The sequence below is a fragment of the Rhinopithecus bieti genome, unplaced genomic scaffold, assembly GCF_001698545.2.
Source record: "Rhinopithecus bieti isolate Rb0 unplaced genomic scaffold, ASM169854v2 scaffold_5889, whole genome shotgun sequence".
In the NCBI taxonomy this organism is placed as follows: Eukaryota; Metazoa; Chordata; class Mammalia; order Primates; family Cercopithecidae; genus Rhinopithecus; species Rhinopithecus bieti.
In genome coordinates, this window is record NW_016805277.1 from 2,497,435 (window position 1) to 2,522,230 (window position 24,796).

At 44.7% G+C, this 24,796-nt stretch overlaps 1 protein-coding gene and 1 long non-coding RNA gene across 3 annotated transcripts in view; one reads left to right on the plus strand and one right to left on the minus strand.

The window, feature by feature from the left end:
• Positions 1-24,796, plus strand: part of FSTL4 (follistatin like 4) — a 417,177-nt gene that overhangs the window by 384,705 nt on the left and 7,676 nt on the right. For both annotated transcript variants that reach the window (XM_017871986.1, XM_017871987.1), the window contains exons 9-14: positions 27-188; positions 561-695; positions 1,655-1,681; positions 4,994-5,112; positions 8,474-8,623; positions 16,080-16,187. In XM_017871986.1, the coding sequence (XP_017727475.1) occupies positions 27-188; positions 561-695; positions 1,655-1,681; positions 4,994-5,112; positions 8,474-8,623; positions 16,080-16,187 (701 nt within the window). The remainder of the gene's footprint in view (positions 1-26; positions 189-560; positions 696-1,654; positions 1,682-4,993; positions 5,113-8,473; positions 8,624-16,079; positions 16,188-24,796) is intronic.
• On the minus strand, positions 802-24,423 carry LOC108529568 (uncharacterized). The gene is made up of 4 exons (XR_001885574.1): positions 23,728-24,423; positions 18,034-18,111; positions 17,116-17,206; positions 802-1,789 (listed from the first exon to the last, which is right to left on the minus strand). It is a non-coding gene; the product is annotated as an uncharacterized LOC108529568 (long non-coding RNA).

Genomic DNA, 24,796 nt, shown 5'->3' on the forward strand with positions numbered 1-24,796 from the left:
TCACCAGCACTGACTCTCACCCACAGTGCCGCCAGTCATCCGCGTCTATCCAGAGAGCCAGGCACAGGAGCCCGGAGTGGCGGCCAGCCTGAGATGCCATGCCGAGGGCATTCCCATGCCCAGAATCACTTGGCTGAAAAACGGCGTGGACGTCTCAACTCAGATGTCTAAACAGCTCTCCCTTTTAGGTAAGAACTGCCCTTGGTAGACATCTATGTGATATTCCCATTCAAATCCAGCTGAGACTCCAGGAATGGAAATGAGAAGTATAATTTGTTTCTAAGTCAGACAGGTTAGGAATGAACAGATGGCTCCCAAATTTCCCTGTTATCTGGGCTCACACAGGTCTTTTTGAGCTTTCTGAGAGCAATAATGAGAAGCTGTCACTCAGGTCCAGCTCACCCTCAGTGCATTTCAGATGTGCCAGCCCTTCCTGGGCATATGATCAGGGCTGCTGGCTGCCCAGGGGCTGGGCAGCCCTAACACTCTCATAGCCCCGTAAAGGAAAGTGAGGGCGTCTCCAGCTGAGCAGTGCACCCTGAGCACTATCCTTTCTGCAGCCAATGGGAGCGAACTCCACATCAGCAGTGTTCGGTATGAAGACACAGGGGCATACACCTGCATTGCCAAAAATGAAGTGGGTGTGGATGAAGATATCTCCTCGCTCTTCATTGAAGACTCAGCTAGAAAGACCCGTGAGTCAACACTTGCATTTATGCTTCTGAGCTGGCTGAGGGGTGTTGGGTGGCAAGGGAGGGCACCAGTTGACCAGGGCCACAGCTGCCAACCATGAGTCCGTGAAGACAGGGACTTCATATCCCTCTGTGCATAAAGCTGGAATCAGAGGGCACCCAGAGGTGAGCAGGCCTTTCCTGGCAACCTAGACAACTCTGAAAACAGACAGGGAGACTCCCTGGACAGCAGACAGAGCCCAGGAACACAAGGAAACCCAAATAGTGGAGTCCCAGCTCTGCTTTTTACTTGCTGTATGCCCTGAACCTCTGCCCTTCATCCACAAAATCAGTTATACTATCCGCCCACCAGGTACTGATGTCCCACAGTGGCTCAGACCCTGGCCTGTGCACACATGCACACCTTTGGGAGTGTGGTAGCCTTTACACTAGGGATCCGGCCCATCGGTGTGCTAAGTGTGCTCTCCTCATAACCACTGCTCCCCAGGTAGGCCTGCAGGTGTGATTTCATAGACGTGGGTGTTGGTCGTGGTCAAAGGCTCCAGGCTAAGCCACTTTCATCAAAGTAGATAATCAGAAGTATTTCACATGGTCATCCTAGGAGAATCCTAGTTGAAAGTCACTTCTCCTGGTGGTAGTCCAGGAAATCTGGGAGAAATGTTGCTTACTCTTGATCATCCATAGAATGTGAGAAATTCCATTAGCTTCTGTGGTCCTGGGGCATGATTTCAAAGGTTTACTTAGGAATCAAAAGTGTCTGGAGACCTGAAAGCATTTGTTCATGTCCAGAGCTTCCCCCAAGATACTGTTCCTAGAGCAATGAGTGGTGCGCATTCTGTAAGTGATGGACAAGGTACCAGGATCTTCATAAATGGAATCACTACAGTAAAGGTTTGATACTGCTTTCTTCTTTTTCCTTCCCTCCATCACATTCCTGCTTTCCTCATTCTCTGCTGCTCCAGTTGCAAACATCCTGTGGCGAGAGGAAGGTACCAAGCTTCGTTATTTTGCGTCATGCTTGTGATCACGTGTGTGCAGTTCTGTGATGGGCCATCTTTCCGTGAACTGCCATCAGCTTTCCCACACGCAAAGCAGCCCTACAAGTATGGGAGCAGGAAGTCAGTGTCAAATTCAAGTGGCATATGCATTTAATCAAATTTAAAATGTACTCATGTCTTTAATGAGAAATTTTTAAATGCAAAGCTTTCATTGAAAGTGGCTTGTAACCTCCACTGAAGCAGAACAGTTGGCAGGGGTTCCTGGTCGGATGTGGGCCTTAAATTTTTTTCCAGTAGCTGACTGGTGTTGGATTTAGTGCTTTGCTTATCTTGTGTGGTTTAAAAACGACAAAACAAGTTGTCGATCTCTACTAGATAGTCCCTGTACCTTAAATATGCTTTGATTAAGGAAATGCAGAGGACAAAAGCTGCCATAATTTCTGCCAATGTGTATTTTTAAATGTATAGATTTTCAGATACATATTTATCAAGCAAATCTTTAGTAAGTTGAGCCATATGAAATTGCCATTTTTGTGCATCAAAGTGGTCTAATACTGACAATTTCATATGACTCAAAATATAGTGGGCACGTGTGGGAGCTGGTGGCAGAGCCTGCGTCACTGTGGGGTACAGATACGTGCCCGGGTCCCTGTCCCCACAACCAGATAAGAGTCCAGATCCCCTTGTGGCAACTCATTCTCCAGCTCAGTGGGCAGCAGCAGGAGGTACCATGTGATTGATGTTTTAAGCACAAAATCTCCCTGTTTGAAAACCAAGACATTTCCCATCTCATTTTTTTCCTCAAGAACTTCACACGGTGTTACCTGCAGTCTGGCATATGAATGCAGACACATACTCAGAACAATTTCCTGAACGTCAGGCACTAAAGCTGACATGATAAGTCTGGGAACAAAACAAAGGCAGAGCCCAGAAAATGAGGAAATGCTGTCAATAGCAACAGTCGCTGATCACGGCGGTCCCTTAGGCTCTCACGGCTGCTGAACGAGCAGCACCTAGGTTGAGATGCACATTCACTCAAGTGTTTAAGAGGTGGTGTTTTGCTAAGGGGAGGTTACTACAAAGGGTCTTAAGTTTCAGAAGTAGAGACCTGCCAAGAATGCAAGAGGCCCTGTGGGATGTGAAATCAGCTGTAAAGACCCAAGTGCCCACTAAAGACCCACAGCCGCCTTGGGGCATAGGGTTGGTAGGTATATTGAACAATTGAGCAGTGAACAAATTCCATCCTGCCTGGGTAGCTAGATGCTTGTACCCTTCACTCCTGAAAGTCAAGGTCTGGAAATAGGGATAGGGAGCCAAAATGAAGAGGCCAGCAGGCCTCAGGGGACACTTAAGTCTCAACAGGAGAAATGAGATGAGAACAGACAAAAGCAAAAACAGCTCCTTCAGGCCCTGTTAACAGAAGCTACACTCAGGCAGCTTCCAGGGAGCTGGATCAGGCAGCTGGGTATCCTGTGAAGTCAATTATTTGTTGAATGACTGTTTGTTGAGCCTCATATTCCAGGACCGACTGTGAGCAAGGCCGAGGCACTGCACTCAGCCTGGCATGTAGCTATAGCCACAAACCCCATGTGGGCTCTATTATGCTTTCAGTCTTATGTTGGTTCTTCCAGCTACCAATTTTCCAAGCAGCCTTGGGTGGCTGTTCCTGGAGTCTGTGGCCTAGTGGGGACTTTGACCCCCTCTGGCCCCTAGGTTTGAGTGGAAGTAGTTTGCCAGATGAAAGAGTACAGAAGAGAAGTTCCTGTTGTGGGTGAGAGAGATGGGGTCAGAGCAGGTGTGTGCTGGAGTGCTGGCTCCAAACACCAAGATGCTGTGGAGCTAAGACCAGACTCTTGGCCGGAGGTGAGCTTCATCTGGCTTTCGAGAAATAGGCTGCCCAGTGCCCCGGATTCCCCAGGGATTGCTTATGGAGAGCTACGCTGCGTACTCCCTAGTGTTCGCAGCTTCTGAGAGGCCTGCTACCAGCTGCTTCTGCTGGCAGGAGCCCTCCTGCCCAGAGCCTGACTCAGCACAGACGCTGGAGGCGGCCGCGGTTTATCATAGAGTCAGCCCCTTGTTCAACAGCAAGGACCACCCACATTAATACCTCTGGGTTGCCAAGGACCCAAGGCCCAGAAAACTGCCTGCAGAGTTGTTGGAAAAAAGTAAAACAGTGATTCCTGTGTTATTGTTTTCTGACTCACTAAAAACTTGCTCAGATAGTCCATTAAACCAGCATACCAGTTTTCTCAGCATGCTAAAAAAAAAAAAAAAAAAAAAAACTAGAAAAGAGATTTTCTACATATTTACCCTAGAATTTGTAGAGATCTTAATGTTCTAGATTTAAAAGAAATGAAGAAAGAAAGGGAAAGAGGAGAGAGAAATGAGGAGACAGAAAAACAGGGAGAAGGAAAGAGGGAAGGAACACTCTAGAGCTTACATCTCTTTGTACTTTGTTTCCCCTTTATAGAGACAGAGTGAGGGACAGAGGCCAGAAGGCAGGGCCCAGGATCTAGCCCCAGCTCTGGCACAGAGACAGGTGGCCTCAGACAAGCCCCTTTCCCTCCTTGGACCTCAGTTTGTCTTTAAAATAAGGAGGCTGAGCTAACTGGTCCCCAAGGCCGCTTCTCGACCAGTTTGCTTAGACCCTCTCCCCAGACAGCCACAGCCCTGGGCCGGGGTCAGGGCAGGCAGGGGGGCATGACTGGAGTGTAGGCTCTGCTGCCTGGCACAGGCTGCCACAGAGAAACAAGGGTGGCGGGGACGGGGGCAGAAATCAGAGTAAGCTGTCGGGAAAGGGGGGTTGGCCAGCACAGCCAGGACAAAGTTTGGGCAAAGGGCAGCATTCTTAGGACTCCACATTGCAGGAAGTGACACTGTACATACATGGGTTTAAAAAATCAGATGAAAGGCTTTGCTGCTTTGGCATCCACTGATCCATCCTGATGTGACTAGTATATAATAAACCCTCAAGGGAGGCTTTCCCTTTCAGAACAGGAAAGGTCAAATGTATGTCAAAGCCAAGGCTTTTATCTGAAAACCTGTGGCCAACCCTAGATGACTTAGGGCAGCTGTACGTAGCCTGTGACATGCTTTACTGATTCATAGTCCTGGGGGCCCTCTCTGCACCCATCCAGCTACAAGCTGGCTGCTCATTCTACCCCACCCTGACCAGGAATTGCATCTCATGCCTGCACCAGATGCATCCATGTGGCCGGTTTCTTGTGTGTTCAGTGCTGCGTGTGACCCTGCCCAGGGGCCGACTGCTTGGAGGGGCATGCCCATTCCATTTGCTCCTCCCAGGCCTCAGCGTGGGAAACATGTTCTATGTCTTCTCCGACGACGGCATCATCGTCATCCATCCTGTGGACTGTGAGATCCAGAGGCACCTCAAACCCACAGAAAAGATTTTCATGAGCTATGTAAGTATCTGTGCCTGAGGCGGCTTCTACATCATACACAGGCAAAATCCTAAAAGTCCATCTTTAACCAGGCATGCCATTTGATTTCTAAAATTCCATTTGCTATATGTGGTGTGGTTTCAAATTTTTTCCCAAGCTAAGAGAGGAATAGAGGAGGCTGAGAATTTACAACTCTCATTCCTTCATCCAGAAGCCACTTCTCTGCACTGAGCCTCAGGTGAGGCCCAGGCGGTACAAATGGGTCCCTGGCCTCCAGAAATTCATAGTCAAATGATGGAGACAGCAATGTGAACAGACAGCTGCCAAACAGGTGTTTTCTCAGTGGCCTTCAGGAAACTAAGGCCAGGTAGAAAATAACCATGGAACATTCAGTGGGCAGAGGCAGGAGAGATGATTGCTGATAGCAGATCCAGGAAAGCCCTTCCGGGATAGCCTTAGGAGGCCTGCCCCAGGGCTATAGCCCCCACACCAGGCCTCTGTTCCTCTGGCTTGTTTCCCACTTGGCCTTGTGGGATACCCTGAGCTCCTTGAGGATAGGACTATAGTGTTGAAGCCCAAAGGGTCATGTCAAGCCCCCATATGCCTTCCCCTTGAGGATACAGTGTGTCCTCAGTTGTACACAATAACTGCGCACAATTCACTCAGTGAATAGTTATGGGCTTGGAGCCCATGGAGGAAGTGGGCTTGGCCCAGGCAAGTTCCTAAAGCATTGCTGTGCTGGCTATTGGTATATCTCAGGCTGTTCCATTTCTCACATTTGTGGCTTTGGGAAAAGCTGTTTTCCAGACTGTTTAATTTGAGTTAATTATTTTTTAGAAGTGTTATTTCCCATCAATGTTCCTTCCATATATTAACAACAGCTATGAAACCAGTTAGAAAGAGTTCTAGCAATTAGGTTTAAATAATTGCACTCCATCACATTGGCACACATTTCTCATATATTTGTAATAACCTAACCTGTAACTTGGAGGGACTCTCTCAAATCCTAACCGGGATTCAGTTTTCCTGGATAAGAAGCTAGACACAAGACACAGAGGTCCTGAAGGTGTTTCAGGCAACATAAGACTGTGGTGAGCTGGGGAACGATCCCAAAGAACGATTTTTGCATCTAGAAACTGCTCAAACACCTAACAAGAGTTACAATGGGACAAGCCTCTTCCTGAAGGGCTGGTGAGTAGGAGATTGGCGCATCCCACCTCAGGCCTCTCTGCTGGCTTAGATGTCTACATTTTCCAGAAAGAAGCAGTGTGATGTCACAGATAAGAACATGGGCTTCAGAGTCAGGTAGACTTGGGTTCATAATCCCACCTCTGTAGACTAAGTAGCTTTAGAAAAGTTACCTAGCCTTTCTAAGCCGCAGTTGTCTCATAGGCAAATTGGGGTTATGTAAGGATTAAATATGAGAACAAGAGTAAAAGGAGAGAGACTGGTTTCAATGCTATTGCAGTCACCTAGGAGAGAAATGGGGGTGGCATGAGAGAACTAAGCAGGAGCTGGAGAAAAAGGTTCTGAGATAAAGACAGATCTGGGTGCCATTAGCATGTGAGTGTTGGCCAAATGGGACAGACAAGGACGGGTGCAAGTGATTTGAGATGGACATTTAGAACAGAACCCTGGGGTCACCAACAGTTCAGGGACAGGCAGACTAACAAGAAACACAAAGAAGATTGAGACAGAGTTGGGCCACAGTCATGAGGAAAACCATGAGACTGTATATCATGTAAGACAAGTGAAAAGAAGGTCCCCTTTTTCACTCATTTATTCTGTCAACAAATACATTTTAAGCACTGACTCTGTGCCAGGCACTGTACTAGGTGCTAATTATACAGCAGTGAACCAAAGACCTGCCCTCAAGGAACTTACAGTCTAGTGAAGGAGGAAAGGCTGTGCGCAGGTAGACAAATGAATGCAGAAAGTCAAGTGGTAAATGAAAAATATAGCCGGTAAGAGAGTAAGGGTGGAAGGAGAGCTGAGATAGACGAGGTCAGAGAAGACCTGCCAATAAGGTGACACTAAGCAGAGACCTGAAGGAAATGAGAGAATAAACCCTGTAGATATCTGGGGAAGAACATTTCAAGCAAAAGGAACAGCCAAGGCAAAAGCCCTGGTGCAGGAGAGCAGCATGATTGAGGAATGCTGAACATGCCCATGGCGTGGAGTGGGGTGGGAAAGAGAAAAGCAGGAGACCATGTAGAGGGCCTTGTAGGAAAGACTTGGGATTTTATTCTGAGCAAGAAAGAATGTTATTGGGAGTGAGGGGAATTGAGAAAGACGAGTCACATGATCTGACTTGAATTTTATAACGATCCCTGTGGCTGCTGTGTCAAGAACAGGTTGGGAGGCTATGGTGGAACCCAGGAGCATATCCAGATGCTATAGCAGTCACCTGAGTGGCAGGTAGCGTAGCTTGAGCCAGGGTGATGAAGCAGAAATGGTCAAAGCCTATTTCTGGATATATTGTGAAGGTAAAGCTGAAATGACTTGTGAGACATTGGATGGGGCCTGAGGTTAGAGGCATCAAGGATGGCCTTTCACTAGATTGTAAGGTTTTGGCCTATGGAAGTAAAATAGCACAATTGCCAGGTTTTCAGTAGAATGAGCAAGATTAGGAAGTAAAATTAAGAGTTGATTTTGAACAACCAAGTGGAGCTAGGCAGTTGGTTATTCAAGTCTGGAGTTCGGGGAAGAGGCCTGAGCTAAAGTTATGAATTGGGTATGAATTGTGAGCACATAGACTGTGTTTAAAGCCATAGGTTTCAATGAGAGTAACAAGGGGGTGGATTTTAGAGAAGAAAGAAACAAGAAAGAACCCTGGACATGCTAGCATATAGAGATCAGCACACTGAGCAGAGTCCAGCAACAGAGGATCAGCCACCAAGGGAGGATGGAGGGGAGGGAACAGAGGACGAGTCAACATGGGTTTAACGTAATAAGTAAGGAGTCCATGTTGACCTCTGGGAGAAAATGTCAACTCTGAGGACTAGAGCCAGAGTGTTAAGGGGCATGTGAGAGGTGGGAAGTGGAGAAAGAGTATAGGCAACTCTTTCAGAAGTTTGGCCATGAACAGAAGTTTTTAAAATGAGGATGAGGAGAGGGAGAAGGTAGCATACAGAGTAGAAGAACATGGACCTGGAAGCTGCTAACTGAGCGGGTGCAAAGGGACTTTTAGCCCCAAAAGATTAAAGGAATGTTAAGTGAGAAGTCGGTGATGTGGGAGGGCTTGGGTGCTCTGTTCTATGGATCCAAAGGATTCTGAGAGAGGGGAAGAAAGGCACAGAGGAGAATCAGGGGAGAGGGTACCTAGACATGTTGGAGGGAAAGGGCAATTAAGAAGATATATGACAGCCTATCTCTTTTGCAGGAAGAAATCTGTCCTCAAAGAGAAAAAAATGCAACCCAGCCCTGCCAGTGGGCATCTGCAGTCAACGTCCGGAACCGATACATCTATGTGGCCCAGCCAGCACTGAGCAGAGTCCTTGTGGTTGACATCCGAGCCCAGAAGGTCCTACAGGTACACCTCTTTAATGGAGTGAGGAAAACTTCAAATTCTGGGGCACAGCCTGCCACATTCTTCTTTGCTTTCTGCATACTCCCCAGCTCCTATGCCAAGTGGTCAGACTAAAGGGGGGAAAGATTCATGTGTAATTATTCATTAAGTATTGATTGTCTACTATGTAGGGAAACAGCTATGAATGAGCAATAATGTCCCTAGAACTCATATTCTAGTTGGGGAACAGACCATAAATGAGAATTTTAGAGAACTGTAAGTAATAAGGACTATGAAAATCCAGGTTCAAACAAAAGAGGAACTGGAAGACTATTTTCAATTGGCCTTCTCCCTCAAGGTGAATGAGATGCCAGGTAGGACAGAGACTATGATAGCAGGCAGAGTGGTGAGGGGTAGAGTGGGAGGATGAAGTCAGGCCAAGCAAGGGCCCACTCACACAGGTCCTCAGAGGCCAGTCGGGAGCTAGAACAAAGCCCAAAGTGAGGACATTTCAGTGAGAAAGTTGCAGAAGGGCTTTCATCGGGGATTGATGCAATCTGACTTAGATCTGTAAAGAATCAACCTGGTGGATGTGTTAACAAACAGGGACCGGGTGTGGTGGCTCACACCGATAATCCCAGCACTTTGGGAGGCTGAGGTGGGAGGATCACCTAAGGTCAGGAGTTCGAGACCAGCCTGGCCAAGGTGGGGAAACCCCATCTCTACTAAAACTACAAAAAAAAAATAGCCAGGTATGGTTGCGGGTGCCTGTGATCCCAGCAACTCGGGAGGCTGAGGCAGGAGAATCACTTGAACCTGGGAGGTGGAGGCTGCAGTGAGCTGAGATCATGCCACTGCACTGCAGCCAGGGCAACAGAGCGAGACTCTGTCTCAAAAGAACAGGAAGATGGAGCAGGGATCTGGTCTGATGTAATCCAGGCAAGAGATGACAACAGCAGTAGGGGTGGTGAGAAATGATTAGTTTCTTGACGTATTTTAACCATGAAGCCTGAAAGACTTTCTGATAGATTCTTTCTGACAGATTGAATATAAGGCTTGAGAGAAAAAGGATTTAAGTTGTCTTTTAACTTAAGGCAACTGTAGAAGGGTGATGCCATTTACAATGTGTGGTAGGCTAAATAATAGCCCCCAAGATGTCCACATCCAAATCTGCAGAACCTATTGATGTCACCTTATATAGCAAAAGGGACTTTGCAGATGTGTTTAAGGATTTTTAAATGAGATTATCCTGGATTACCTGGATGGGCCCTAAATGCAATCACAAATGTCCTTATAAGAGGGAGGCAAAGAAAAATTTGACTGCATAGATGGAAAAGGTAATGTGAAAACTGAAACAAGATGCTGAATTGCTGGCTTTGAAGATGGGATGAAGGGGCCAGAAGCCAAGGGATACAAGAAATGCAGCTCTGGAGACTGGAAAAAGGCATGGAACCATAATCTCCCCTAGAGCCTCTAGAAGGATCACTGGTTTCCATTGATTTTGGCTTTCTGGTCTCCAGAACTGTAAGAGAATAAATGTGTTGTTTTGAGCCATCAAATCTCTAGTAATTGGTTACTGCAGCAATATGAAACTAATACACTACAATAGAAGAGACTTTGGGCAAGGCAAGGAGCAGATTAGGGGGTGATTTAAGTTTAAAATACTGTTAGATGTGTAAGTAGAGAAGTCAAGTTGCAGTTAGATAAACAGGTCTAGAGTCAAAGGAGAGGCCTAAGCTAGAGATATCGATTTGGGTATCGTCACCATATGAACTGTATTAATCCAGAAAACCGGATGAAATCATCAAGAGGTGGTATAGACAGAGAAGAACTCAAGGTTGGAGGCCTGAGGTACTCCAAGATTTAAAGATTAGTAAGGAGAGAAGAAACCAACAAAGGAGACCAAGGAGGAGTAACCTGAAAGATAGGAAGAAAATTAGGAGAAAGAGATATTCTTGAAGCTAAAAGAAGAGTGTGTTTCAAGGGAGAGTTATAATGAGCATGTGCATGTTATGAAGACTGAGGACTGACCACTGGATATGGTACCATAGAGTTGTGGATCACCTTGGCAGGAACAGATCGAATAATGGTGGAATGCAAGCCTGCTGGAGTGGATTCAAGTTAGAATTGTAGGTGAGGAAATGGAGATGGTGAATACAGGCAATCATATAGAAGGGTTTTGCTGTAAAGGTAAGTAAATGTAAGGAAATGAGGCAATGCCTGGAAGGGAATGCCAAAATAACTTTTTTAAAGTAGGTGACATTACAACATTGTATGCTACTGACAATAACTACTCCCACAGTTCTTCTCTTTCTTTCCTGCATCCTCATCCTACATTGACTGTAGGCAGGAGTCAGTGAAATCCAAAGCACACAAGTGGAGATCTAGCCCCAGATAAAATCACATTCTTTCATTATAACAGGAGGAAATGGAATATCTTACATTCAGGCACAAGTACAAATAGGTGATGCAATGGGTGGTAGTTAGATGAACTTTTTTTTGAGTTGCTTTTTCTCAGTCAAGCCTGGAGGTTTGAAGAGAGAGATAAAAGTTGAACATGAGACTGAATTGACCAGGCAAATATGATAGGACTGCTGGGCAACAATGAGGGCCCACTTAAGAATTGTGGGTATAAATTTAAAGTGAGACCAGTGAGCAGAGTTGTATCTTTTCAACAATGCTCAGTTTCCCCAGTAAAGGCTTGTTATATGAAGAAAGTTGGAAATAGCCAGGGTCGTGTTTCTCTTGGCAAATATAATGGGACATGTTCCAGCTGTCTCTGTTATTGATTCCCCTGGCCGGAGAACATACTCTGAATAATTTCAATCATTTGAGATTTATTGAAGCTTGTTTTATGACTGAGCTTATGATCAATTTTGGTAAATGTTCCATGTGCACTTTAAAAGAATGTGCATTCTGATGTTAGATATGGTATTCTATATATGTGTCAATTCTATCTACCCGGTTCATTGTCTTATTCAGATCTTCCATCCTTGGGGATTTTCTTGTCTGCTTAGTCTATCAGCTGCAGAGAGGTGTATTAACATCTTCCACTATGATTGTACTTTATTTCTCAAAGTTCTATCCATTTTTGCTTTGAAATTATATCATTTTCCTTTTATTTTTACAAAATATCCCTCTTTATCTCTGGTAATGCTGCTTGCCTGAAAATCTATTGTCTAACACTACTGTAGCTAAATCAGATTTATTTTAATTAGTGTTCTAATGGTATAATTTTTCCATCTTTTTAACTTTCAACCTTTCTATGTCATTATACTTAAGGTCCTCTTTTATAAAGCCATGTGTAGTTGAGTTTTTATCTAATTTAATCATCTTAGTCTTTTACTTGGAGTATTTGATCTATTTATGTTTAATGTAATTAATTATATAGTTGATTTTTATCTACTATGTTACTTTTGTTATTTGACCTACCTGTTTATGTTGCTTTTTTCTCCTTTTCGCTTTCTTGTGGATTTGTCAAACATTTTTATTATTCTGTTGTTGATGATGCACTCTTGTTAACATCGTTATGATTATAACATGCATCATTGCATCAATACAGTCTCATACAAATTGTTACTTAATATCCCCAATAATGCTAGAACCATGAAACACTTCAACTCCTTCCACCCTCCTCCCCCTTACTTTTGCACTGTAGTGGTAATGAATTTTAACTGTATATGTCACTTAACCCCACAGGATATTAATTTATATTCACCCACACATTTGCCATTAATTCCTGAATAGGTCTAACACCAACTTTGCTTGAAGATCTGTTGGAAACAGATTCTCACAGTTTTTCTTTTCAAATATCTTTACTTTCTATTTCTTAGGCCAGGTGCGGTGGCTCATGCCTGTAATCCCAGCACTTTGGGAGGCCGGGGCAGGTGGATCACCTGAGGTCAGGAGTTTGAGAGCAGCCTCGCCAACATGGTGAAGCCCATCTCTACTAAAATACAAAATTAGCTGGGCAGGGCATGGTGTGCAGGCCTGTATCCAGCTACCTAGGGGGGTGAGGCAGGAGAATCCTTGACCTGGGAGGCAGAGATTGCAGTGAGCCGATACTGCAACAGCCTGGGTGAACAGTCCAAAAAAAAAAAAAAAAAAAAGAACAAATATCATTTACTGTTCTATTCTTCACTGAGTATAGAATTTTCACTGAGTACAGAATTCTATGTTGGCAATTCTTTTCTTTCAGCATTTTAAGGTATCATTTAATTATCTTCAGTTATTTTTGTTGATAGGTCAACTGTCTGTCTTATTTTTGCTATTTTAAAGTGCTGTATCATTTTCTCTACTTTCCAGATTTTCTCTGTGGTCTTTGGCAGTTTATCATGTGTGTACATATGGTATTCTTTGTGTTTATTATGATTTGGGATTTACAAAGAATGTATTTCTTGAATATATATATTGATATCTTTCAAAAGATTGAGAAAATGTCAGCCATTATTTTTTCAAATATTCTGCTGCCGCGTTCTCTCTCATTTCTTTGGGAACTCTGTTTAAAAGAAAAGTTAGGCGGGGTGCCGTGGCTCATGCCTGTAATCCCAACACTTTGGGAGGCCGAGGCAGGCGGATCATGAGGTCAGGAAATTGAGACCATCCTGGCTAACACGGTGAAACCCCATCTCTATTAAAAAATTAGCCGGGCATGGTGGCAGGCGCCTGTAGTCCTAGCTACTCAGGAGGCTGAGGCAGGAGAATGGTGTGAACCTGGGAGGCAGAGCTTGCAGTGAGCCAAGATTGTGCCACTGCACTCCAGCCTGGGCAACAGAGTGAGACTCCGTCTCAAAAAAAAAAAAAGAAAAGTTAGGACTTTCCATTGCGTCGCACATGTCTCTTTCTGCTTCAATTTGGGTATGTTCTATCAAACCATCTTCTGTTTCTAATACAGCTTTTAATGGCAAACACTCTATATAGAAAATTACACTTTCCCCTGCTAGGCAGAGAGAATACAGACTGAGTTGCAGATTCTGTAGGGCTAGGGCTCAGCCTGCCTCTGATTTGCCCCTAATCCTAGGGCTTGTTCACCAGGATCAGATCTCTTGCCTGCCATAGCCTTGCTGCTCAGCGCATTGAGACTGTAAAAAATTCTGTCCTGAATTTAAAAGATTTTTGGTTTAAGTTCTCCAGACTCCTGCTCCATACCACCTCAGAATGAGAGAATGAAATCCAATGGGAGAAGGTTAAGCAGAAAGGAGAGAGAATAGCTAAAGTCCAAACTTGAGGGAAGTTTTCTTATAAAGAGGGAAAACTAACAGGATAGCTGGAAGAGAATGTGTTGTCGAGATGGTATCGTTACTGATGGGTTAGGAAGCTTTGGGTAGAGGAAGACAGTGTCAGGTGCCAAAGCCTTTGGTGAATGAAGAGAAGCTGACAGGAACAAATATAGGTAGCTGGAGGCTACAAAGGACTTGGGGTATGTAAAGTCTAGAAAATAAAAACAGCTTCTACTTAAGGCTCAGGAGACAAGGGTTTTTAATTAAAGCAAGATAGTAAAGGGAGACTTCAAAGATGGTGATGAGTGGAGAAATATTTCAGCAGGGTGGGAAAAATCAAGAGTTCAATTCTGTATACATTAGGTTGAGATCATCAACAGATGAATGAATTCTAGAGTCATCAGAGTATAGGGAGTTATTAGAAGCCATTGCATTCCAGTAAAAGGAGGTAGAGAGAAGACAGTCAAAGATGAAGTCAGAATAAAGAGGAGAAGCCAGGAAGGTGGGAGGCCACGTGATGTAAGGAAGGGTATGTAAGAGTTTAATCATGTAGAATCTTACTGAAATGTCAAATAGGATTACAAAATGATCTCTGAATTTGGCATGAATTCAGAAACTTGGTGAAAGTGAGTTAAGGAGAAATGCTTACTTCTTTACAAAAGTTTTGGCCAATGGAGGCACAGATGATGCGGTTTTTCTCCCCCACATTGGAAAGACTAGAATACTAGAATATGAGTGGGTGAAATAAAACAAAGTATAAGTTATGGTGGCTGAGGTGGGGAGGAGGAAAAGATCGTTGAAACCAAGAAGGAACTAAGAAAGGAGGGCTTTGGATGAATCTTCCACATGGATTGAAAGCACCAAAATTAGTGACCAAGTAAATGGTAGAGAGGAAGACAGTGAGCAAAGGGAGTGACCAGAATGTTGACCAGTGACAAGAAGAGGAGCGGGGGGCCAAAGTCTGGTGATATGAACATTATAGAACAGAGTTTTTGAGCTTATAATCTATATTATAAGAAGTAGAAAACAGCTTTCATTTGACAGAGCCACAGGAGAAACTGTGTCATCAGGGGATAGCAGTACTGCAGTTAAAAAAGAGCACATCTGGCCAGGCGCGGTGGCTCAAGCCTGTAATCCCAGCACTTTGGGAGGCCGAGGCGGGCGGATCACGAGGTCAGGAGATCGAGACCATCTTGGCTAACATGGTGAAACCCCGTCTCTACTAAAATACAAAAAATTAGCTGGGCGTGGTGGCGGGCGCCTGTAGTCCCAGCTACTCGGAGGCTGAGGCGGGAGAATGGCATGAACCCGGGAGGCAGAGCTTGCAGTGAGCCGAGATCGCGCCACTGCACTCCAGCCTGGGCGACACAGCCAGACTCCGTCTCAAAAAAAAAAAAAGAAAAAAGAGCACATCTGCTGATGCTATAGTCTGAGTCCCAGAGGCACCAGTCAAAGGCTGTGCAAGATAGAAACTGCCCAGAATAGAACAAAGATAGAGAGGGGTGATAATGGATGATCCCAAAGTCCACCTCAGATGACCTAGGAGGAAGGGCCAACTCACCAGAATCTAGGCCACACAGTAGTCTAGGGAAGGATGCTGAGGGTCCAAGACTTTCAGGAAGAGTGAAGGAACCCTGGAGCTGGTTCGTGAGTGAAAAACTTAGCCTCTGTGTTCAGATTTTTGCCATGTTGGTCTAGGTCCCTTTCAGTAAAACATGCAGGAAAATAAGGAACATTATTGACAACTAATTTTATGCTTCTGGGCTGGGTGCAGTGGCTCACACCTGTAATCCCAGCACTTTGGGAGGCCAAGGGGGTTGGGTCACCTGAGATCGGGAGTTCAAGACCAGCCTGACCAACATGGAGAAATCCTATCTCTACTAAGAATACAAAATTAGCAGGATATGGTGGTGCATGCCTATAATCCCAGCTACTTGGGAGGCTGAGGCAGGAGAATAACTTGAGCCTGGGATGCGGAGGTTGCAGTGAGCCAAGATCGCACCATTGCACCCAAGCCTGGGCAACAAGAACAAAACTCCATCTCAAAAAAAAGGAAAAAGAAGTGTGTGTGTGTGTATCTCCAAGAAAAAAGCCAGAGGGGAAGCTTCTGCCCTGCGTTCCCAAATGGCACCATTGGCAAGCCTCCTAGACTGGCTTTCCCCTCACCCAGGAGTGATGCCCATGCATACAATGCCCAGAAATGATCATCATGTCAGCTTTCACAACAATGATGACCAACTTGTCGCTATTTTTTTTTCAAGTCCATAGGTGTGGACCCTCTGCCGGCTAAGCTGTCCTATGACAAGTCACATGACCAAGTGTGGGTCCTGAGCTGGGGGGACGCGCACAAGTCTCAGCCAAGTCTCCAGGTATGTTGAGCACATGGAGGCTGATACCCACACTCCACTGAGAGAAGCACTCTCTCCCTATAAAATAAGTATCTCCTGCTTCCCCAGGTGGCTAATTACATTTGTCCAAAATATATCCATAAAGGCTCAAGGAGAGAGTAGGAAACAGCCTCAGGCCAATGCCCCTCACAGACAGTTGAAGACAGCAATAATGATGATGAATAGGATTCTGACATCACAACAATCAGAACGTGGCACCCAATCTCCATCCAGCCCCATAATCCTGCCTCTCTTGAGCCAATAGCTCCTGGGTCCCAACAGAATGAGGCTCTGTGGTCTAGAAGGGAGGCTGGAGAATAGTGTCAAAGCAAGCAGCACATGTTGGCCAATGAAGAAGGAGAAGCAGCAGCAATTATATCCATAAACAAAAGCCCACTTACCAAGTGCTTACAGTGTGCTAGGGTACAGAAAAGTTCCATAATTTGCCTATGGTCCACCCTGGACAGTGTGGCTCTGGAGCCCAAACATCTAGCACTCCCTTGGGTAGAGCTTGGGCTCCAGAGATCCATGGGATCCCTTCCCCCATCAGCCAAGAAAGGTCAATAGCAACTCTGACTTGAGTAATTTGAGTATGCCCTGCCCAGCCTTGCCCATCAGGGATCCATAAGAGGACTGCGCCCTATAAAAAGTGATTTGAATGCCTATTTTCTCAATTCTCCCAAAGATGGTGCATAGAACCATTCTGGGTGCACAGGAGAAAAGTTAATTCATTACAAATAATGGATGCTTCTGGAGATTAGGGTCTGTCTCTCTCTCTCTCTCAGAACCCTAGGTGAGAAGGGCTGCAAATGGAGCTAACTCCCCTGTAGAACCCTCTGGAACCAAGACTGGCAAGAGGGCAGAAAGACCAGGGTCTGGAGATGCTTCCTTCTAGGGACTGACCACCTACCTGCACCTCTGCACCACTCACAACTTCAGTTTCTATACGCTGAGGCCACTGTCACACGGGGAAGCCACCAACCATTCTTGGGCCCAGTGAGCTGACAAAAAGTAGTAATAAACTATAAGAGAGCCTGGACACCAGAATAAAGGTCACTCAGAACAGAGTACCAGCCCAAAGAGATACAGCTGCCAGAAATACCAACAAAAAAATAAGAAAGCACTTCAGAAAATTCAAGGGGAGGGCCACCAGAAAAAGAACAGAACCGATTTCCCAGTTTAAAACTGCAATAGATGAGTTAGAAAATGTGAACAGGCAAGATGACTCCCACCTGTAATCCCAGCACTTTGGGAGGCCAAGGCGGGCAGATCACCTGAGGTCAGGAGTTTGAGACCAGCCTCGCCAACATAGTGAAACCCCGCCTCTACTAAAAATACAGCAACTAGCTGGGCGTGATGGTGCGCACCTGTAGTCCCAGCTACTTGGGAGGCTGAGACAGGAGAATCGCATGAACCCAGGAGGCGGAGGTGGCAGTGAGCCGAGATAGCACTACTGCACTCCAGCCTGGGCAGCAGAGCAAGACTCGCAAAAAAATGCATGGTTTCTATTGAGACCCAAAATAGTAGCCTGAAAGATAAAGAACAAGAAAAGCTCTCTCAACTCACAGAGCAAACCCATAAAGAGGTTGAGCCGTGAAGTGGGAAGAACAGAAGTTTAGAAAGAAAAGATAACTATTAGAATGGAGTTAAACATTAAATACGTTTGCAATAAAATATTCAAGTCGAAGAAACTTAATCCTGTAGATTAAAAGCGATCTACAAGTCCCAGGCTAAACTGATGAGAAATGACACATCTCTTCACTAGTGATAAAGTTCCAGAACTCCAAGTTTTAAGGAAAACGAATCAAATTGACAGTGGACTTCTCACCTGCAACAGGAGCTGGAAGACCATGGAATCCCATCTACACGCTCCAAGGGTTCTATTCCCAAGCAAGGCGTCATTTACCTGTCAGCACAAAAGAAAGATATACGGATATGCAGGAACTCAGGGAGCCCATCACTCATGGGCCACACGTAAGGAAAGATACTAGACAAACATCAGATGAGCCAGATTAGAGACATCAAGGTGGACAGAGATAGTGGCAAGTAATGAACCAGGAGAGGAAGATCTAAAATTAAAAGTAAAATGGATGAGGAGAGGCTATCTGGAACTGTGCAATAAGTGCTAGGTGAGGATATTTGAATTAGGAGAGAGACAATGAAAGAAATTCTGATACCAAGCTGTAACTAAAGATAAATTATTTCAGTAAAAAGAGTAGGAGCCAGTTACAGTGGCTCATACCTGTAATCCTAGCACTTTGGGAGGCTTAGGCAGGAGGATTACTTGAGGTCAGGAGTTGGAGACCAGCAGGAGCAACCTAGCAAAACCGTGTATCTACAAAAATAAATACAAAAATTAGCCAGGCGTGATGACACACCTGTAGTCCTAGCTACTTGATAGGCTGAGGCAGGAGAATCGCTTGAGCCCAGAAGGTGGAGGCTGCAGTGAGCCAAGATCATGCCACTGCACTCCAGCCTGGGTGACAAAGTGAGACCCTAGTTCAAAAAATAAACAAAAGTAGGGAGTATGCAGAAAGGGGGAGTAAAAATACTCAAAACCTTACTTTAAACCTTACTTTATTGGGATAAGAGAGGATACAAAGAATGTTGTTTGAAATTGGTAGTTGAGAAGTGAGTATCTCATTATACCAAATATGACTGAATTCTCCAATTAAAAGCAGAGATGAGCCGATTGGTTTTAAAAACTAGCAATAAATTTTTTCCAAGAAACACACATAAAGTGATAATAAAAGGTTGCCCTTAAAGGGGTGAGAATAGTGATGACAAGTGAACAAAACAGCATGCATGCATGGTAGCATCAGGCAATGTGGAATTTAGGGTTAAGAGCACTAAGCATGTTGAGAGACAGTAGGTGCTGAACAGCTATATCAAACAACATAACAAATACATAAAACAAGAATGATTGACACAGAAGAGCTTGATTTAAAATATACTTAAATAGTACATACAAAAGAGACAAGATGAGAGGAAAATTGAATATAAACAAGAAGTTTGCTTTAATAAAAATATAGAAAGCCTTTCATCAGTCAAATAGAATTTTTTAATGTCTACAATATCACTAAAGAAACTTTAAATTTTTATAAAAGTAGATGTTGTAAACTATATTTTCTGATAATTAAGAAAACATTCCTGGATATATCTATTGGATCGAAGAGGAAATTAAAAGGAAAACTACCAATGGTCTCAAAAGCAATGAAAAACACACTATTTTGTATCAAAATTTACAGGATATAGAGAAAGCTGTACCAAGGAATTACTGGGGCTTAAAAGCCTGAAAAGGAGGTATTTACGAAATTGAAAGAGAACAAAAGTGGCAAGAAAGAATAGAGACTAAAAGTAATAGAAAGCAAAACAAAAAAGATGAATCCTTCACAACTCCAATAAAGAAAAAAGCAAACAAAAATAGACAAAATGAGGAATGAGAAAGGGAATTTTATAGCAGATACAGGAGGATGAAAAGACTTGAAAAATAAGCCAGGCGCAGTGGTTCACTCCTGTAATCCCAGCACTTTGGGAGGCCGAAGTGGGTGAATCACCTGAGGTCAGGAGTTCCAGACCACCCTGGCCAACATGGTGAAACCCTGTCTCTACTAAAAATACAAAATTAGCTGGGTGTGGTGGTGCGTGCCTGTAATCCCAGCTACTCAGGAGGCTGAGGCAGGAGAATCGCTTGAACCCAGGAGGCGGAGGTTGCAGTGAGCCGAGATTGCGTCACTGTACTCCAACCTGGGTGACAGAATGAGATTTTATCTCAAAAAATAACAGTACATTGCAACTCTGAGGCAACAAATTTTAGAACCTAGAGGAAATGAGTGAATGCTTGCAAAATGTTTAAAAATAATAATAATAACTGACTTATGAAAAGAGAAACTTGAACTAGAGCAATTATGGATTTTTTAAAGAAAAATCTACCATAGAAAAATGTGCAGCTGAGTTTTGTCAAGTCCTCAAAGTATAGATAATTTTACTTAAACTATCCCAAGACCATACGGTGAAATTGTATAGTTCCTTAGTTTGTTTTAAATAGCCAGTGTAATTGTGATTATAAAACCTGATTTAAAATAGTATAAAAAATAAAACTGTAGACTAATCTCCCTTATAAATACAGAGGCAGAATTCTGTTTTTAATTCTAACATCCCGTTAGAAATAGAGTCCAGGATGAAAACTCAAATTGAACACGTTTTGTGGGGTTGCGCTAGTTTTGCTCGGGTTGTTCTGAATCCCACTCATTTCCTAATGCTTACTAGATTCCAAAGCTTTGAGGATATTTTTTAAGAAGTTCAGGCTTATCATCCTTAGTAGTACAAGGATTTGTCTGGCTTTGAATTTCACGGGCTCAGTGATTACAAACAAAGAGATGCAAACTACCACTGTTTAAATAGTTTTACGGTGTTTCTAAAGATTTGATATTGAAACTTAATGTTTATATTCACTGAGCTCCTAAAGAAAATAGAATATAAAGTTTTCTTTGGGAAAAGTTGACTTGTTAAGTTCTTTTTAATTGAATTCAAATTAAAGTGCATTGAAACCCCATGGCTTGTGATTTTTTTAAATGAATAAATTGTGAAGAATTGGTTTTGGTTATAGGAATGACTGGAATCCAAGAGATGACTTGGACCCATGTCCTTGTCTAACATACAAATCCAGGAATATTATGCAAGGATAATTTACTCTTCTATTTTTATTTTTATTTTTTTTTTTTTGAGACAGAGTCTCGCTCTGTCACCCAGGCTGGAGTGCAGTGGCCGGATCTCAGCTCACTGCAAGCTCCGCCTCCCGGGTTCACGACATTCTCCTGCCTCAGCCTCCTGAGTAGCTGGGACTACAGGTGCCCGCCACCTCGCCCGGCTAGTTTTTTGTATTTTTTAGTAGAGACAGGGTTTCACCGTGTTAGCCAGGATGGTCTCGATGTCTCGATCTCCTGACCTCGTGATCCGCCCACCTCGGCCTCCCAAAGTGCTGGGATTACAGGCTTGAGCCACTGTGCCCGGCCGATAATTTATTTTAAAAAGGGAGTTTAACAGGAGAGATGCATGTGTATAAACAAACTACTACGCACACACACACACACACACACACACACACACAAAGAAAAAGACATAGAACCCAGGAATGTGTAAATGCTCAAGTGGGGAACACATTCCCAGGATGCAATGATGGTTCACTGTCAGAAAATCAGCCAATATTATTCATAACACCAACAAATTGAAAGAGAAAAATGTAGGATGTTTTCAATAATATTGAAAAGACATTTAATTAAATATAGCAGGCATTCTTAATAAAAAGCCTAAAAATAGGAATAGAAGGAAATTCTTTAAATATAATAAAGACTACTTCTCCAAAACCAATAACCGATAGTTTACCTTTGCCTAAATGACAAAACACGGAAGGTCTAGGATATGTATTATCATAAAAAAAAGTATGAAATCATTTGATTAAACCTACCTTCCCACTGTGGTCTAAGGTTAAAGAAACCAGTGCTTACAAAAACTGCTCCTGGAAATTCAACTGGCATAGCCTTTGTGGTGAGCAATTGGGAAGTGTGAACCAAAAGCCTGAAAGAGTAATTTTTTTATTTTCATGTATTTATTTATTTATTTATTTGAGACAGAATCCCACTCTGCACCCAGGCTGGAGTGCAGTGGCACAATCTCGGCTCACTGCAACCTCCTCTTCTTCTGTTCAAATGATTCTTGTGCCTCAGCCTCCCCAGTAGCTAGGATTACAGGTACACACCATCACACCCAGCTAATTTTTATATTTTCTGTAGAGATGGGGTTTCACCATGTTGGCCAGGCTGGTCTCAAACTCCTGACCTCAAGTGATCTGCCCACCTCAGTCTCCCAAAGTGCTGGGATTATAGGTGTGAGCTACCATAGCTGGCCAGTGAAAGTAATTTTTGATCCAGCAACTTCTCAGAATTTTTCCAAAGGCCATAATCATGGAAGTGGACAAAATTGAGCTATGACATTTTAATCTCCCGCAAATACAATGTTTGTTACTGCATTATTTGTATTTGCAAGCGATTAAAAATAATAACCTAACTTTGTTTCTAAATATCCAACACTGAAGGAATTGTTGAACACACTTTGGGAAGACTACATGAACGTGTTTGTACAAATGAGGCTCCCTCCACCAAAGCCCTCCTCAGCACCCAGGTTTGGAACATTTGGCATCTTTTCCGATGCTGCCCAGCACTCTCTGGCCCACCCACTTTCTAAGGCCAGCTTTTAGCTGCCTCTCAGCCTGTCCTCTGGATACCAAGGTCTCCTGCGCCTCCACATGCCACTTCCCAGCTGGCTTCGTACACCCCTCTGAGGGAGATGCCCAGCCTTCCTGTCCCCACTCTGCCAACTGATGGGCATATCCTGAGATTCAGGCACACGCATACATCTCCTGAATCATGCCCATACAGCAGCAAATGTGAGGGGCTTGACAGTTATCTTTAGGGCACTGTGGGCCCAGCTGTGTGTTAGGACTCAAGAAAAAGCTGAGGAGGAACTCGTGACTCAGAGAAACAAGGCTGACATGCCCACATCAGTTCAACGGCCCGTGGCACTGCGTTTTGATGAAGTAACCTCTGAATATAGGGTGTCAGAGCAGTGAAGCATGAATGACGCTGACCGATGACAGCCTGTAATTTTCCATCTCTACTGCGAGCTAAAATGACAGGCCTGATATCAAGCAATGATTGCATGGCTCCTTGGAATTCCGTGGCATTTTCTTTTCAGACTCTCTAAGATCGAGTTTCCTAATGCTAATATTTTCTTAACGCCCACTTCTATGAGTTTTTTTCTTAAGTACTTGCCATAGAAGTAATCATTTGGCCTCTTTTAAAAAATCACAGAGAAATCACCTAATGCAATGTGAGGACTGCCTCAAGCCTGAAAATCATGGCTCACGTCACTCCAGACAGCACTCTGCCTGCCGACTACAGAGGAAAGCAAGACCAAAAAAGACACAAGCCTCCAGCCTGCCTGAGGAGGCAGGCCAGGTGCTGTTTGTTTTGTCATAAAAGTAAAAGCCAGAAGGCAGTTCCATTCCTAAAAAGTAGAAGCATCCAGAGTTCTCAGCCATGGGAGTCAGGAGCTCCCACCACAGACAGCTCTCACCCTGCAGGCCAAGCCTCAGGCTGCAGAAATCCAGACCCTTCTTTCTACACATATGGCAACAATATCATGATCAGATGATCAGTAAAAGTGTCTCACTGACCAGGCGCGGTGGCTCACGCCTGTAATCCCAGCACTTTGGGAGGCCAAGGTGGGCGGATCACAAGGTCAGGAGATCGAGACCACGGTGAAACCCCATCTCCACTAAAAATACAAAAAACTAGCCGGGCGAGGTGGCGGGCGCCTGTAGTCCCAGCTACTCAGGAGGCTGAGGCAGGAGAATGGCATGAACCCAGGAGGCGGAGCTTGCAGTGAGCCGAGATCTCACCACTGCACTCCAGCCTGGGGGACAGAGCGAGACTCTGTCTCAAAAAAAGAAAAAGTGTCTCACCTTCCCGTTCATGGGCTCAGCATCTGCCTCTTCTCCTACACAGACGATCTGGGCTTCTCCTCGGGGCCTGTAAGTTGGCCAAGCCCCTCATTGGGCCACTGGTCTACTGCTTTCTGGGCAGTGGCCTAGAACTTGAAGGCTGATGAGCATATGCAGAAGGCAGGAAGACACAGGCTGGCTGGCTTGGGCCTCACTAGCTGACAGAGGGGCTGCCCAGCCTGACCACAGGGGTTTCATGGCAGGGACTCCGGACCACTCACTCATCCTATGTGACTTCACACACCACCTGGCTTCTGCTCCGAGCTGCCATTGTGCCCTCCCTGACACGTGGGTGCAGCTGGGACACACACCAGGGATAAAGCTCTCCTCTCCTCCTGCCAAGTCCACAGGGGAGAAAGGGTTACCTCCAGGGAAACAGAGGTGGCTGTGCTCTGTCATTACCAATTTGTACAAGGCACAGGGCCTAATTGTTTACTTTCTACAGCAAGCCTCCTCTGTAAGACCAGGACCTCTTCCCAGCATTCTAACTGCAAGACATCTAAATAGCCCAGCATCTCAGAGTGGCATCCCGTAGGATGTCTACTGTCTTTCATCAATCCTGGAGTCGTACCTCAGAGAACGCCTGTGAGCAGCATCCGACAGAGACTACCAACAAACTGGCCCAGGCATCTGGCACCAGAGAAAAAGGAATTCCCAGTAGGCAGTTCCACCACGTGACATTTTCATGATTGAAAGCCCTCTCCCTCTTTCCCTAGCGTGGCTTACATGTTGAGAAGGTAGGATTCCCCATTGCGAGAGGAGGTGATCTCTGAGCAACCACAGTGATGTTTCCATTCTGGGGACTTCCCTTGGAAACCCCACCCCCACCCCTCAGGTTCTCGCTCTGCCATCACGGCGGCTGACAAAGTGCAGCAAGGCAGGTGTAACCATGGAGCAAGGGCAATCCGGGCAGTCAGTCCTGTCCCACCACTTCCTCTTTCAGGAAGAACAGGTCCCTTTCTAGGATGTTCCTGAACTGCTCTCACTTTGCTTATGCCTCTTCCCTGATACTGAGGTTAGTCATCTCCCA